At 42.8% G+C, this 14,939-nt stretch overlaps 1 protein-coding gene across 2 annotated transcripts; it reads left to right on the forward strand.

Moving 5' to 3' along the window:
* Positions 1-965: 965 nt before the first annotated feature.
* Positions 966-11,232, forward strand: PTHLH (parathyroid hormone like hormone; the record flags this gene model as incomplete). Of its 2 annotated transcripts, XM_082309599.1 has the most annotated exons (3): positions 966-1,155; positions 6,767-7,189; positions 11,159-11,232. In XM_082309599.1, the coding sequence occupies exons 1-3, from the start codon at positions 1,055-1,057 to the stop codon at positions 11,166-11,168; spliced, it is 534 nt and encodes a 177-aa protein (XP_082165725.1). In that variant the 5' UTR covers positions 966-1,054. The 2 variants fall into 2 exon arrangements, with proteins under 2 accessions (XP_082165725.1, XP_082165726.1); XM_082309600.1 differs by lacking the exon at positions 11,159-11,232 and having other exon boundaries at positions 6,767-7,193.
* Between the last annotated feature and the right edge of the window lie 3,707 nt (positions 11,233-14,939).

Genomic DNA, 14,939 nt, shown 5'->3' on the forward strand with positions numbered 1-14,939 from the left:
TGCGGCAGGGGAGGCGCTGCCCTAGGGGTAAACACAAAAAGGGAGAGGTGGGGGCAGAGAGAGGGAGTGGAGCCGGGCTGCAGAAGATGCGAAGAGCTTGGCCGGAGTCCTTAGGGTCTGCTGAGTGCATGTGCTGTCGGGTGTTTCCCTTTCTTCGCTCCTTTTTGATCCCGGTCCCGGGAAGCGCTGGTTTCTAGTCTCCTCTTTGGCTGTGGGTATCCCGCCCGGGCTCTCGCTCTCTCCGCACATGTTCCTAGGGCGCCATCTCTTTGCAAAACCCTCCGTCCTCCCGCAGGTCTCCCAGAGGCTGCTTCGGAGCGTGTGAACATCGCAGGCTCCAGCCCAATCCAACCTGCGGAGCCAAGCATGCTTCCTAGCCCCTCAGCCTCCCCGGGCCACCGCTTCTCTTAGACCTCTCGGGCTTTCCGGCTAGGCAGCGCTCTTTGCTTCGGTTCCCTTTCCTTGCCACAGTCGTGGACCCAACTTGCAGGAAGCAGAGGACGTGAACCTGCCTTTTTTTTTTTTTTCAGAGGTATACTTAAAGATGTATAGATGCATTCCCCCCGCGCCTGAATCTGCGTGTGTGTGTGTTTACAGAGAAAAGGGTAGCTGAGCTGACTGTTGGGAATCTTTCCTTATCTGCAAAGAGGGCTTCTCCTGTAACGTAAAGCCCTGAGACAGCGGCTTAGCGGACTAGAATTGAACAGGGCTCAGGGAGACGAATGGACGCGCTCCCTAACCCGATTCAAATATGAGCTAGAGGATTTTTTTAACTGATATTGAGAAAGAGCTTGCCTCCGGGCAGCGAGAGACAGAGAGAGAGGGAGGGAGGGAAGGAGAGAGGGAGGGAGAGGCAGTCAGCAAAGAAGGGAGAGAGAGGGAGCGAAGTTTGGAAGAAGTGAGCCGCTGCCGAGAGCTCAGAAAGTTTGTTTTTCCTTCACAACCTCGGAGCTGGTAGAGCCGAAAGCAGGGACTGCTGGAGGACGGCGCTGGCGCATGTGTCCCTCGGGACTGATCTCCCTTTCCTTGCAGGTTTTAAGACCCGGAGGATACAATGTTCACTAAACTCTTCCAGCAGTGGAGTTTCGCAGTGTTTCTCCTGAGTTACTCCGTGCCCTCTTACGGGAGATCAGTAGAGGGGATCAGCCGCAGACTGTGAGTTTCTCTTCTTTTTTTTTTTTTTTTTTTTTCCCCCGCTTCGGTCAGGGTGCGGGTGGGGAGGGAGGCGGCCGGGCCCCCCCGGGCCAGCAGCGCCGGTGCCGGCGGCGGGAGCAGCCCCGGGGGGGCTGCAGCCTCCAGCAGCGCTCCCGGCGCGGCTCTGCCGCGGAGGCTCGGGGTTACCTGCCCCAGGTGCTCACCGGCGGTGTCTAAGCAGTAGGCAAGAGGGCGTCTGGGGCAGGGAAAGGGCGCTTTTCAGCTGTCTGAACTTATAAAGCTTTGGGGAAGGAGATGTTAAAGCTGAGAGTCCCTTCTTCCGAGGGGAGCAGCAATGCAGCTGTGTGCTCGTCCAGCTTGCGCTACTGCCCGGACACCTTTCGGCGCCCTCGGAGGGTCCTCGTAGGGAGCATCCCGTTTTATCAAACTGCTGTATGTTACGCTAAGTACCATATACTTCTCCGGCACTGGCATGGAGCCAATTGATAAGGGTAGGGGAAACACGCAGTAGCGAGGGCCATCACGAAACTGAAGTACTGAACAATTTCTTTGGCTTTCTGCCACTTCAGCAAAAAAAAAAAATATTTCCAAAGGGAGTCAGTCCAGTATCTGACTTGGAGGCAGAAGGGTATTTTTTGATAAATGATAATGTAACTTAAGAGAGTCTGTTCAGGAAATGACCTTTTTGCTTCTTCCAAAATAATCAGCATGGTTTATACTAATATCCCCTATGCAAAGTGCAGAAGAGAAGCCATTGGGCTGATGTAGGAGCAGCTGTCTCACACATCTAACTCACTGGCTTTCACTGGACTTGCATCAGATTTTCTAAGGAAGAAACACTTCAGTGATACTGTGGAGGGCTGTATTGTTACTAAGATCAAAAGGAAGTCAGGTTGGAGAAAGAGGGTTGGAAAATCCCATCACAACTTATAGAGAAACATGACACAGCAAACAATTTCAGATGGGTTTCCTTGTAACTGTTTTACTACATACATAAGGACAAGATCTCCAAATAGCACTTCCTCTGCCATTTATGCAACAAAAAAAATCCTCCAGCTGAAGTGACTTCAGACACACCTAAACTTTGGCACCAGGCAGACAGCTATTACAAATCTCCTACAGCAAATTGTGTAGCACATTTTATTGCTGATAATGCTACAGTGTGTTCTTCCCAGTCCATTAATGCTTAGTTGTTTTGTACTCCTGCAAACTATTGCTGAGCTATTTCTTTCATTTGAGACCATTTTCTTCTCTTAGGATATAGAGGAACCAAACTTCAGTTTCAGAAATAAAAAAATGACAATCATTGAAGTACAGTCAAATGCTGCATTTCCTTGTCTAAGAAACTCTGGCCTGGATCTAAGCCAAATTTATTTTTTAAAAAGTTAGATTTGCTAAGAAATACTCTCTCTCTTTTTGAAGCTAGCGTTGCTCCAACACTTGTTTTTAAAGGTCAGGATTAGAGGTCTTCCCAACATCCCTGTTCCGTCCTGACAGGGGGAAAAAAAGTGGAAGCTAAACAGTCAAAATGCATTTCTCAGCTCCCTCTTCGCTATGGCATGTAAAACACACACAAGAAACCAGTTAGCTGTCAGTTAGTGGCATTCACGTAGTTTTGTTTGTGGGTACAGCACAAACACAGACACCACACTCAAACATGTGTCCTGTTTTAATATCACCACAAACCGTTCCTAGAGTTAATGGTTAATAACTCACTTAAGCCTAGAGATATTTTTTTTCAGTCAAAGGCTTAAACCAATAATGGATGAAAATACTGAAGCACATTATTATAGCCATGCAAAAATAATCAAAATGACATAGGCCTGGTTCTACAGACTTTACTGAGGCAAATCTCCCATGGAAAGCAATAGCAAATTGTCCCAAGAAAAGATTGCCAGATGTATTTTTTGTTATAGAAATGTTTTAGCTGCTAAAGAACTTCTGAGAAACCCAGTAATGCCTCAAAGTGAAATTAGATATTTTTATCAGTGTGCCCAGACACTGCAGCACCATGTCCCCAGATCTGTTCAAAATATTTTTCCTAACCCTGAGATAGGTTGAGCAGCTTTCACTCCTTTTGGAGCCAGGGGCAAGGGCACTCAGTCTTGCAAAATCCAGGCAGAGAGCTGACTGAATCCTTTCCAGTTATTATTATTACTATCCAGTAATCCAACATGAGTAGTCAAGGATAATAATGGTTAAATAAGAGCAACTCTGAGGCAGAAAGTTGTCACTTGAAGAATGTTGCCTCTCAGTGAGGCTAGATAGCCAGTGAAAAAAATGGAGAAAGAATGTGCCTGAAAAGAACAGCTTGTCTAGAAGTACATGAAGTCAGAATAGTCACAAGTCATGGATTTCTACTCTTTTCCCCATAATGAGACATTAAGTCTCATATGTGCATAGTGCAGTTGGATACAGTAATTCGTTTGGACACTCTGGTCAAATACAAACCATCAACATCCTTCTCTCAAAAGTGCCTACCACATGTAAGCTTAGCATTTACGGCACTTGGTTTGGGGTCAGACTCTTTTTCCTTGAATGAGAGGTGCATTTTATAGAAGGATGGAAGGGACCTCTAGTGGGTCATCTCAACCCTAACAGCCTAATATTTTTTTACCTACTGTACCCAATATATGAATGCAATCATTCAAGTTTCCATTACCTTCCTACTCTGTGTGTGTGGGTGAGATATTGTTGATATCTCCATTATGAAGCACCTCTTACATCAGCCTTCTTGGGCAAGTATTTTTCCCTGATTTACAAACACAGGAGTTGTTTGAATAACTGAGGCAGAAGGAGGCAGAAGGTCAAAGAGATATGTATCTACCACATCTTCTTTGTTTTAAGAAGATGTTTGATCTAGAGCATACAAAGGAAATTGGTAGGCAAAATGTAATCCTTAAGTCTGGCTGAGTAATAAAAGTCATGTGAAATGTAACACTACGTAACGCTATACAATCATCTGGAATAGCAGAATGTTATTTGGGGCCAGACTTGATGCTAAATATCATACAGACATTTAAACAGAAATTCACCCTCTTTGGCACACTAACCCCTCACACGTCAATCCCTGCATTATTTTGGAAATGCATACTCGCACAAGATGTAGATCTTGTAATGCTCTTTGACTGCCTTGTGTGTACTGGAACCAAATCTTTAGGTTTCAGCTCTGTAAAATGGAATAGCTTTTCAATCAAGAGGACTTTAATAACAGGCTTTAGAGATTCAAGATTTTGTCACAGTGGGTAAATTGACCAAATACACATTACAGGATTAAGGCAGCTTTAGGTTGTCTGTGATAAAAAGAATTAGCCTTGGTAGTTTACAAGAGGCAGTAGGAAAGCTTTGCTCATCACATGAGACATACTGTTTTAGACTCAGTAAAGCACTGAGATTTTGTATGCTTTCTATAAACTAGAAGAGTGAAAGGAGAACTGCATTTCCCATGCAAATATCCTGGGAAAATAGGTTACTGAAGCTAGGAATGCAACGTGAGCCACAATGGACAGCTTGACAAGCAGCACAGAAGTATGCCACTCAGAGGAGTCCAAGGTGTTAGTTTTATTAGCATACTTGCAAATCAGACTGACCTTAACAAGCAGGTTGTTAGAGATGGCTATTGGAGAGCTTCAGGGAGTGCACTGGTCAAAAAATTTCTCCTGGGGGAGATCTTGAGCTTGCATTAATGGTCACAGCTGTGCTGAAGAGAAGGAAACAATATGGGTTCAACTCAGTATTATCACATTGCATTTTTGCTTAGGGACATTGAGTTGAAGGGCATAAAATACTTGCCCTAGAGCCTGAAGTCATCCAAAACTGGTTTTGGGATGCTTAAAACATAGACAATGTTTGGTCAAATGTGTGCTCACAAACCCGAGTATATCTAGGCCTGATTTTGAGCAAGTATCCCTACCGTATGACTTCATGCAAAAACAAGAGTCATCTTTCAGTCTCATTGTGCAATGGGGGAAAGCTGCTGTTTGAACGGAGATGTAATACCACTTAAACCCATCACTTGAACCCAATAGTCAAAAACTGCAGCTCTACAAAGACAAAAAGTGAAGGGGATGCTCTTAAACCAATGTTACTTGAAGTTGCCAATTTCAAATAGCTCTACGGTTGATCAAATCACAAATCTAAAGAGTTTGGCTGAAGGGACTGAGAAAGATAAATTGCAGAACACTCCCAATCGTTTAGCATACTATCTTTGTCTGCTACATTTTGAAACCTGGTAACGAAGCAGGATAATTAGGGATGGGACGGGAGGAAGGAATATTCATTCACAGTTATGTATCTTCTCCCATTTCACCCACATGCAGAAACAACTTCTTATCCAGCTAACTGACCAAATGATTATATGACAGGCAAGGCAGTGAATTCATTTTCTTTGGCCAGTAAGAATCCAGTCACATGCAGTACCCTGATGCAAGATGAGAGGATACGTAGCCAATCTCAGCATACTGAAGTAGGGCAATTGGAAGGATAAACTGTATTATAGCATTCATGGGAACATAGCTACAATCCCAGCTTGCGCTCTTTCTGTGGTTCACAGTGCAGCTGTGCATCTATCCCACACCAAGGAAAAAGCATGTATTTTCTCATGGTTATTTATTATCCAGGTGCCATTTGTATCTTCTTTCCTCAGACGTTTCATACCTTCTTTGCCAGTACAACATCTCTAAAAGACAGATAGCTAACCATCTCCCAGTTCCTCGAAAACAAGACAGAGGTTAGTGAACCAAAAGGTCATGAACTCTGGAATAGTACCAGAGACCCACTCAAACCAACCACGATGCTCTTGAAGAAGATCCAGTGAAGAAGGCTAGCATAAAACTCAGAGAGCATAGCAGACAAGAAATTTGGCCCCAAAAGTTCATGCTTAAAGGAATACTAGAAAGGCATCTAAACCCATAATTAGACACAAGTGACCAAGCAGCGAAGTCAACAGGAGTGGCTGAGGCTCATCTCTGCTGATGCTCAGGCTGCTGCCTCTATGGATAGCTCATTACGGACTGAAGTGCCTACATTTTAGGCACCCAAATTCGAACAATTTTCCATTACGTTCCTGCAGTTGCACTTATTTAAATTTAGAAATGAAATGCACTTTTATGTATTTGTTTATGGTTTTGAAGTACATGACTGGGCAGAAGAAAATTATTAGAATGATGCTGTATAAACACTGCTTCCGGCTTCAGTGCAAGTACTTGTTATTCCCCCTCTCTTGACTGCAGTGCTCTATTATCTGACCTTTTAGTTTTCCTGTCTCTGACAACTGCCTTCCTGCTTTTACTGCCTGAAGTGTGATATATTAAGAGTTGTAGTGCTTTCCTAGAACAGAGCAGTGACTAATCCAACTGCAGGTCCAGCGGTGTGTGATCGGTCAGCTGAGAATTATTACCCGCTTAGGTCTTTCCCTTCTCTGTAGGGAGCAGCTACTCTGAGAAGCAGGACTTGCTCCAGCAGTCTGATTTAACTGGATGTCTCCAAGCCTGAGAGCTGGTACACAGTCACTGTGGCCACCACTGCCCGAGACGAGAGGAGCTGTGCCAAGTACTGGGCAATCACCAAATCCTAAATGTTTTTTTCCCTCTCCTCTCTTCTCTTTCTTTAGCAAACGGGCTGTATCAGAGCACCAGCTACTGCATGACAAAGGCAAGTCAATCCAAGACTTACGAAGAAGAATATTCCTTCAAAATTTAATTGAAGGTGTCAACACTGCAGAAATCCGTGCAACTTCAGAGGTTTCACCTAATCCTAAACCTGCTACCAACACGAAGAACTACCCTGTCCGATTTGGTAGTGAAGATGAGGGCAGATACCTAACTCAGGAGACAAACAAATCACAGAACTACAAGGAGCAGCCCTTGAAGGTGTCGGGAAAAAAAAAGAAAGCAAAGCCTGGAAAACGTAAGGAACAAGAGAAGAAAAAGAGGCGAGCCCGCTCAGCTTGGCCAAATTCTGGCATGTATGGAAGCGGCGTGACCGAGAGCCCACTCTTAGACAACTCTGTTACTACACATAATCACACTTTAAGGTAATTCTGGTATATCCTTTTGGGGGGCATACCATATATTTACTGAAATTGTTATCCTTCGGTGTGGGAGGCCAAGGCCTCACTCAAACCTGGAGTAATAGCACACCTTCATGCTCATAACTAGGCAGTGGCTTTTCAAGCAGTGCACTGTCTCAAGGTGCTTTCTGGAGGTAAGTAAGTACCCTTTCCACTTTGCACTGGTGACAAAGTCTTTCTTCCCTGTGACAAACAATTCAAGTAAACCACTTATTGCCAAAATGAGCTTCCTGAAGCTGAGTGAGTAGTAAGTAAAGTTATTTCTGCAAAAAGAAAGCACATCATATCCATTAAAATTTCGTTTCCTGTTTTAACCGTAGTGTCTCTCTTGTCAGATCTTGGTCCCACACTCGGGCCTCAGCAGATTGAAAGCTTTGAGTTTTATTTAAGGCTCTGCATCTATAAAATGGTGAAGTTTTCTTTCCTCCCTCTCAGCGCCTCCCCTTTTTGGCAACTTTCCTACCCTTACTTTACAGTTTTTCGTTTTACTGTTTAACCTTAGGGGAGAACATGGAATATTTCTCTCTTAGTAATATCTGCAAACAATGCAGACAAGCCTTTCACCATAAAATTTTCCCTGCCATTAGGACTTTTTAATTCAGCTTCATCTTTTTGCCAGCTCGTGAAACAATTACGTTGCTGCTGAAAAATGTTGAGCATTGCTTTTGGAGGGAGACGTGCTTCTGCCATGTATGACAATGAAGGGTTTTCAGGGCAGTGGCGAGCTGGAGACTTCAGCCTAAGTGCCCCAAGCAACTCATCCGCTTGCCGTCATCTCAGCTTCAGTGGAAGTCTGCACACATGCAGACAAAACCAAGGAGTCCACTCCTCAGTTCTCCTCAAATGTTTGCATTTTCAACAGCAAAACCCCCCCCCCTTTTCGCTCCTCCTCCCCTTCACTTTGGCAGAATAGAGACACAGGAGAAGTGCCACTTGCTCACAGTAAATCCCTTAGAAAGAGTCGCCATTGTCAGATTTACTGAAATCCAGTCTTGGGTTAAACTTTACAGGCCACAGTTTGCAACGTGCTCCATCGCCTCAACTTCTGCTGGCATCTACAGGAGTTACCAGCATTCGGGGCTAGACATTCAGTGTCCCTGACCATAAACCAGTTAGCATGGCTGTAGCAGTTAGTAGCAAAGTATGAGAGGCTGGTTTGTCTCAGCCCCTTAGGAAAGGCACACTCTGGGACTCCAGTCAGGAGTCGCCTGACATTTCAACAGGTGTTAAGGAACTGTGGTGGCCAAAAAATAGCACCTGACTTCAGCACATAGAAATCTTGAGCATAGGGAAAAAACATCCTAGGGCATTTTGAGGGTTATTTCTTTTTCTTACTACTCTGCCTTTGGTTGTATATCCAATGGGATATGTAAAAGAATGACAGGTACAACCCTGTTGATTCTCCTAGTTCAGCCTTTCTGTTTGAAGTATGGTTGGATGGCTGAAGGCAGCCAGCTTTACTGTGGAGTCCAGACTGCTGAAGACAGTCCAGCTTTACCTTCCTGATATTATTGCCCAAGACGCAGTATTCCTCCAGGGCAAGAAACAGATTGCTAAAGAGGATCTATATTTTAGATACTTAATTGAAGATGATTAAACAAAGAGAAGACATAAAACAAGAAAATGAAATTCCTCCTTCACAAGTACAGAGCATAATATGCTGGTTCAGATCTTAAGAAACTGCTAGTATATGAGCTTGTAGGTATCCCAGTAGGCTCGTAAAAGATGTAATTTCTAAACTTTAAATGAAGGCAGGTCCCAACTCCCTGACATGTACTTTAGATGGGGGGAATCAGATTCAATGCAGTTGTCTATGTGGTTATTGGCAAGCACATTTTAGATGGAGGGATGACCACATCTGAGTGAGGTTGAGAGCTGAATCAGGAACTTCTACTCTATCTGCTGGTGGGGGACAAGGAAGGTGTGTTCAGACAGGATATCCATATGCTACACAAGTAGAAGCTCCTTTTGCAGCACCCCTAAGGCTAGCTGCAGCTTAGGAGGAGCATCATTACTTTACAGTGAAGAAGTGGGTAAGACTAATGCAGCAGGGCAAATGTCAAGGAAGTGCAAAGATAAACTTTAAGTGTGCTTTTCACTGTATCTCTGCTTCTTTTCTGCTCAATACACTGAACTAAAATCCTCATGCCAATTCCCTCTGCCCGATCTCGATCCCGAAATTTTGGGCTTGGGTCAGAAAAAAGACCAAAAATAATGTGCTCTCTAGATCTTTTGACTTACTACAGGAAGTATCTCATAAAAGAAGCCAATCTTGCAAAATCTGGGACTAAATAACAGAAAGCAGCTTGCAACTAGTCATTAGAAAAGAGCCCATTGTCAAGTTGTGGCTTAGCTTAAACACTAAAACAAAGCCTAAAATCCAAGCCAAATTGAAAATATCATACTCTTAAAAATAGGCCTGTGTAGTGCAGACACACATATACAGTCATGCTGTACGAATTGTGTGACATTATTATACATATTGTAATACAGCCTGAATACACCCTAATATTACCCGTTAATTATTAAGGAGCTTCATACTAGCATTTCCATTCCAGGAACTTAAAAAACTCTTTCTCATGGGCATTCCAGCTATATTCCCATTCCAATTCAATTAAGCTGTTATTACCTAATTTCCTAAGAAACCTTTCAAATGAGTAGACTCCCTAATGTTAAATGTAGTTTCACTTTCAATGAGCACATAACCCCCCCCTCCTCTTAAACTCTCAAGGATTTGCTTCTTTTCGTATCTCACACCCACACGTCTGCCATGTGGAACGCTACCCACAGCTTTGGCGATCAGTCCAGCAACAGAGCGAATCATGCTCCATCCTATAGCTTCACATTCCATCCTATAGCTGTTTCCCAGGGAACCAATGTGCATTACAGAAACGTGCTGTTCACAGGGACAGAAGGGAAAAAAGCCCAACCCTTCAGCATTTTCTACAGCACCGCTAAGAAGTAACTTAAAATAATATTGTAGTATAAGTAATATACTGACAGGAAAGGAGCAGGGTCTGCTTTTATTCTCATGCCTTCACAAGGAAGGGAGGAGTACAGAACTCACACGAGGCTGCCAGCATCCCTTAGGAAACTCCCAAATCTTAGGACTGTATACAGCTGACTGTTTCAGCTTTGACTGAATGCAACAGGAGTCAGAGCTTAACATGAGGAGATGCCCTTTTTCTTTCAGGACCAATCTCTTTGGCTCACAGAGGGAAAATGTCAAGATTATAGTCTTTTCATTCATTCAAGCACTTAAAGAGACATGCTATCAAGGATCTGTTCATTTCAAGACCTGAGCAGCCCTTACTGCATAAGTAGTGCATATACTCGTGTGCACGGCAGCACAGAAATATATACCTCTAAGATAAACAGAACCTTGTCTAACAGGTGGTCTGTCAGTGGGAAAGACAGACCAAATAAGCCCCGTGGGACTGTTTTAATCAGAAGCCTGGCATCACACCCAACAGCAGGGGCATGCTTGCCACAGTGTTTAATAAGAACTTTCTTTTTCTTATCTTCAAAACAAATTTCTCATTTCTCCAACTGTATTTTTTTCTTTTTAGCATTTGGCATATTTATTATAGGTTGATACAATTTCTCGACCTGTATCACTCAGGAATCTTCTTGCATAAGGCTCTAAAGAAAACTAAAGCCCCTTCCTATTTCTCTGAGTGTACAACATAGTGAAACAGACGGCCTCAGTGCCATGAAAAACTGCAGGTCTTCATACTGCTAGCTGAGTTGCATTGAAGGAAATAAAATAGAGGTATCAAAAAGATGTCTAAAACTGTAGCATTGTTAAACCAGCCCTGTTACTGTAAATATTTACTAGCAAGGCACATTATAGTCTGTGGCAATCTTGCTATTAATTTTGTGTCTATGTATTTGAAGTGAAAATTATTTTTTCTATCCTTTTTTTCTTTGCAGGAGGCGCTGACATTTTCAGCAAGAGATTTTTGGAAGACATATTGCAGTATTCTGTAATAGTGAACATATGGGAAGTATTAAAATATTTATTACCTGTAAATATTGTAAATGCTCAGAATAAAACCTTTTTTCCCCCATTGCTCTCTGAAACTGCACATTTGGTTATTGTGAATTTTCCTTTTATTTTTCTTTTTTTTTTTTTTTTTTTTTTTTGCTAAGGCTAAGACAATTATTATTGTCACATTTACCATAATTTATTTTGTTGACTAGTGTATTTATTTTGTGACCGTATCTTGGTGCTGCTGACTTTCTATATTTTTTGTAACATAATGCACTTTAGATATACATATCGAGTACATTGATAACTGACATAAAATGTCCCTGGTTTGTGGTTGACTTCAATGAATGCCTACATACAGTTGTTCAAACTGATTTTCCTTTGTGCATGTATAATAGCAGTATTTTAAAATTTGTAAAGAATGTCTAATAAAATATAATCTAATTAAATCATGACTCAGAAGGAAAAATGTGTCCTTTAGGAATTTCAAGAGCAGGAACACTATTTTTTTCTTTACTACATTTGAAAATCATTTTAAATTTAATGTGTTTATATTGGTTCAAACTACCACATTTTCACATTAGCTTTTACTTAAAAATCACTCAGAACATATTTTGTTCCAGTGCTCTATTTCAAGTCAGCTAAGTTGCTGAACAACCTGGGGGTACTGTCATATAGCTCAGACCCCGCTGCAGGGAAAGCACAATTCCCAGCGTTCCAGCCCCCAGCCTTGCAAAGGCTGAAGCATTACATCCTCCAAATGAGAGGATGTGAAAAGCAGCCCCATAGGATGCATCACTTACTACACTCTTGGAAGGTGCTCACATGTTACACCCCGTAGTCTTGTTCAAACATAGACAGATGCTCAGTGTGCTCTGCTCCCACCAACTTTACTCAAAGATGAAAATATCTACCATGAGAAGAGACTTTGGGACCACCTTATGTCAATGTGAGGGGGGAAAAAAAAAAGAGTGTTTACTGGGTGAATATATAAAGGAAAGAAAAAATGGAAACGCAGTAGGTGACACGTCACTAGGTACTGCTGCATTGCTTGAATAACTTTTCCCCTCTCCCACCACAAAGATGCCTCACACGGCTCTGCTTCCGAAAAACATCTGCATTAATTTTACTTCTGCCCTATACCCATAGATAATTGCAGTTAAGGGGGAGATCACCTTCATTACTTCATGGGCACTGGCTGAAGAAAACAACAGAAAAAAATCATGGTCTATCATTTTTTTTAAAGTGAACATATGAGTCCTGCTTCCTATCCCTTTCGCTACCACCCACACATTAATCACAGCAGCTGTTATGGGGGCAACCTGAATAAAAGAGATTGTTTCACGGTGATATCTGTACTTTGTAAAATCCTACTGAATTTCCTCTGTCTCACTCCTTTAACATCAGCAACATCAGAAAAATGCAAGCGTGGAAAAATAAATTACAAATCCTGGGAATTTTAAGATAGTTCTTGTAATTGTTGCTCCATTCTGTAGTTGCCAAGCTTTTCTTTTTTATTCTTCTCTCCTTTTTTTAAGTGCCATCTTTTTCCATTGCCAAAGTACAGCCATCATATAATATAAAACAGATGTATTTCTGCTCTCTACCCAATCTTGCAAAAAACTGCCTCCAAGAAAGCACTATAAGCAAGAAAACTTGAGAAAAACTTACCCATCCTCCCCCATCCACTTCTCTGAAGTGTGAAATTCAGCGCTTCATTATGTCCAGTTAATTACTACAGCCACAAAGCACATGCATATAATTTCCTTTTCAGATGAAAAATATTATACATGATGAAACATAGCACAACTTAGGGGTTGCATTAAAGAAAAAAGGCATGGTTCCTGCACATTTTCAACTTGGCCTCCTTGCACACCCTGCCTATTTATAGTATCCAGCTAATGCTTGGATTTATACAACTGAAGTTAACTGCAATATATTCACAAGATAATTTTGTGTCTCAGGATTACCAGCATATCCCAGCTGGAACTAAAACCTAAAGCTACGGTGGGCAGAGGCAATTTATCTGCGTCAGAAAGGAGGATCCTTGGCAGACAGGGGTCCCAAAGAGCATAAAAAAACCCCATACATCCAAATACTAAACCTTGGCTCTGTAGAACCGGCCGCTTCATAAGAGGAGGCCTGATTTTGAAGTGCCTCTGGTCTCCCCCATATCTTTACACTGTCCATTAAGGACTTGCAATTTTTTCCTAGTTTCTGTATGTAATATTTGCGATTGTAGTGAATTTAAGCAAAAGTTCTGTTTTTCTTAAAGACCTTTACAGAGGGCTTATAAAAGCTGTCTATAGATCCTGTGGTTCACAGACTATGGTTTGAATGTCACTGCTGAAGACTATTGGATTTAACTCTGCAACTCTGAATGCAAGTTTTTTTGAGCTCTTGGTTTTACAGGAATATAAATCTTGAAGACCCCTATTTCTGAGACAAGCTACAGCAGCTTTGCCTTCCTAGCTGTGGGGAGATAAAATCTTCCAGAGATTTCAGTTTCCCAGACAGTTCAACCCCAATAATTCAACTTGTCTCAGAGACCCTGCAGTAAGTAATCAGGACTTATCCTGATATTTTCTGATCTACAAATGTAACGTATGATTATTTCAGAGGAGGAAAAAAATTGTGGTAGAGCTTCATCCGTTGCATTGTATGACCTCTTGAAAGACTGCACTTTTACATTCATGTATGTCTGCCCACCTGATACTCTACATGGCACATGTGCACATCTAAATACACTTAAAATGGACAGCATTATGGGTGCAGAGGCACTCCAAGAGTTTGGAAGTACCAGAAGGAAGGTTGCTCACACAGCTTTCATTTGGCCTCTTTGCTCCCACATTACAGTCAAGGCTAGGATTATGTGATCAGATGTTACAGTTCTTACTTCTGCCACCTATTTTCATTTTCCTCTCTCTCCCCCTACTTCTGCTTCCCCATCCGTGCCTCATTCCTTTTCCTCTGCTAAAGCCAAAATCCAGCTCTTGTGTTTTCATCTGATGTCAGCTGCCCTGTGCTCTCCTTGGCTCACTGTTTCTGCTCCCATCGTTTCTGTCACCGTCCCTCTCCTCACTCCTCCTTCCCTCTCCACACCCCAAATCCTTTCAGCTCTGTTTCTCCTGGTCCTCACCATCCTCAGCCACACTCCATCTTCCCTCCTCCTTGGACAGCTAATCCTAGACCTCACCTCACCCACATCAGCTTCCTTCACCAGTCTCCTGGCTCAGCAAGTCCCTCTTCTGCATCCTGGCTCACAGTCACTGATCTTGTGTTTCTCCAAGCTGTTCGTCCCAGATTTTCTCCTGGCAGGTTATGCTCTCCCCTCAGCAGCCACACCAGATTCCTCCTGCTCTCTACTCACCTGCCAGCAGGAATATCAACCAGAGCAGAGCAGGGAGGCTTCCTCCTCGCTGCTGCTTTACATCGCCCTATCCCAGTGCCTTTTCCCAATCTCCTGGCTAAGCAGGTGTTGTGTGGTAGTTTGGCTTTGCCCTCCTAGCCTCTGAGCATGAGCCTGCTCAGATGGCAGGTCTGCGCTCCTGGTGGAACATGGAAGCTGGAGGATGGTGGGGTACATTTTGTTGTCCAGTAAGGGATGTGCACTCAAAGTCCAGTCATGCGCAGGAGTTGGACCATGCTCAGTGATGAAGGCTTTTGCTGATAAAGAAGCCTTCATTCAATGAGTTTGATTTTTCAGAGGGTTACAGCATGGCC

Source organism: Platalea leucorodia (assembly GCF_965183815.1).
Source record: "Platalea leucorodia genome assembly, chromosome: 4".
Taxonomy (NCBI): Eukaryota; Metazoa; Chordata; class Aves; order Pelecaniformes; family Threskiornithidae; genus Platalea; species Platalea leucorodia.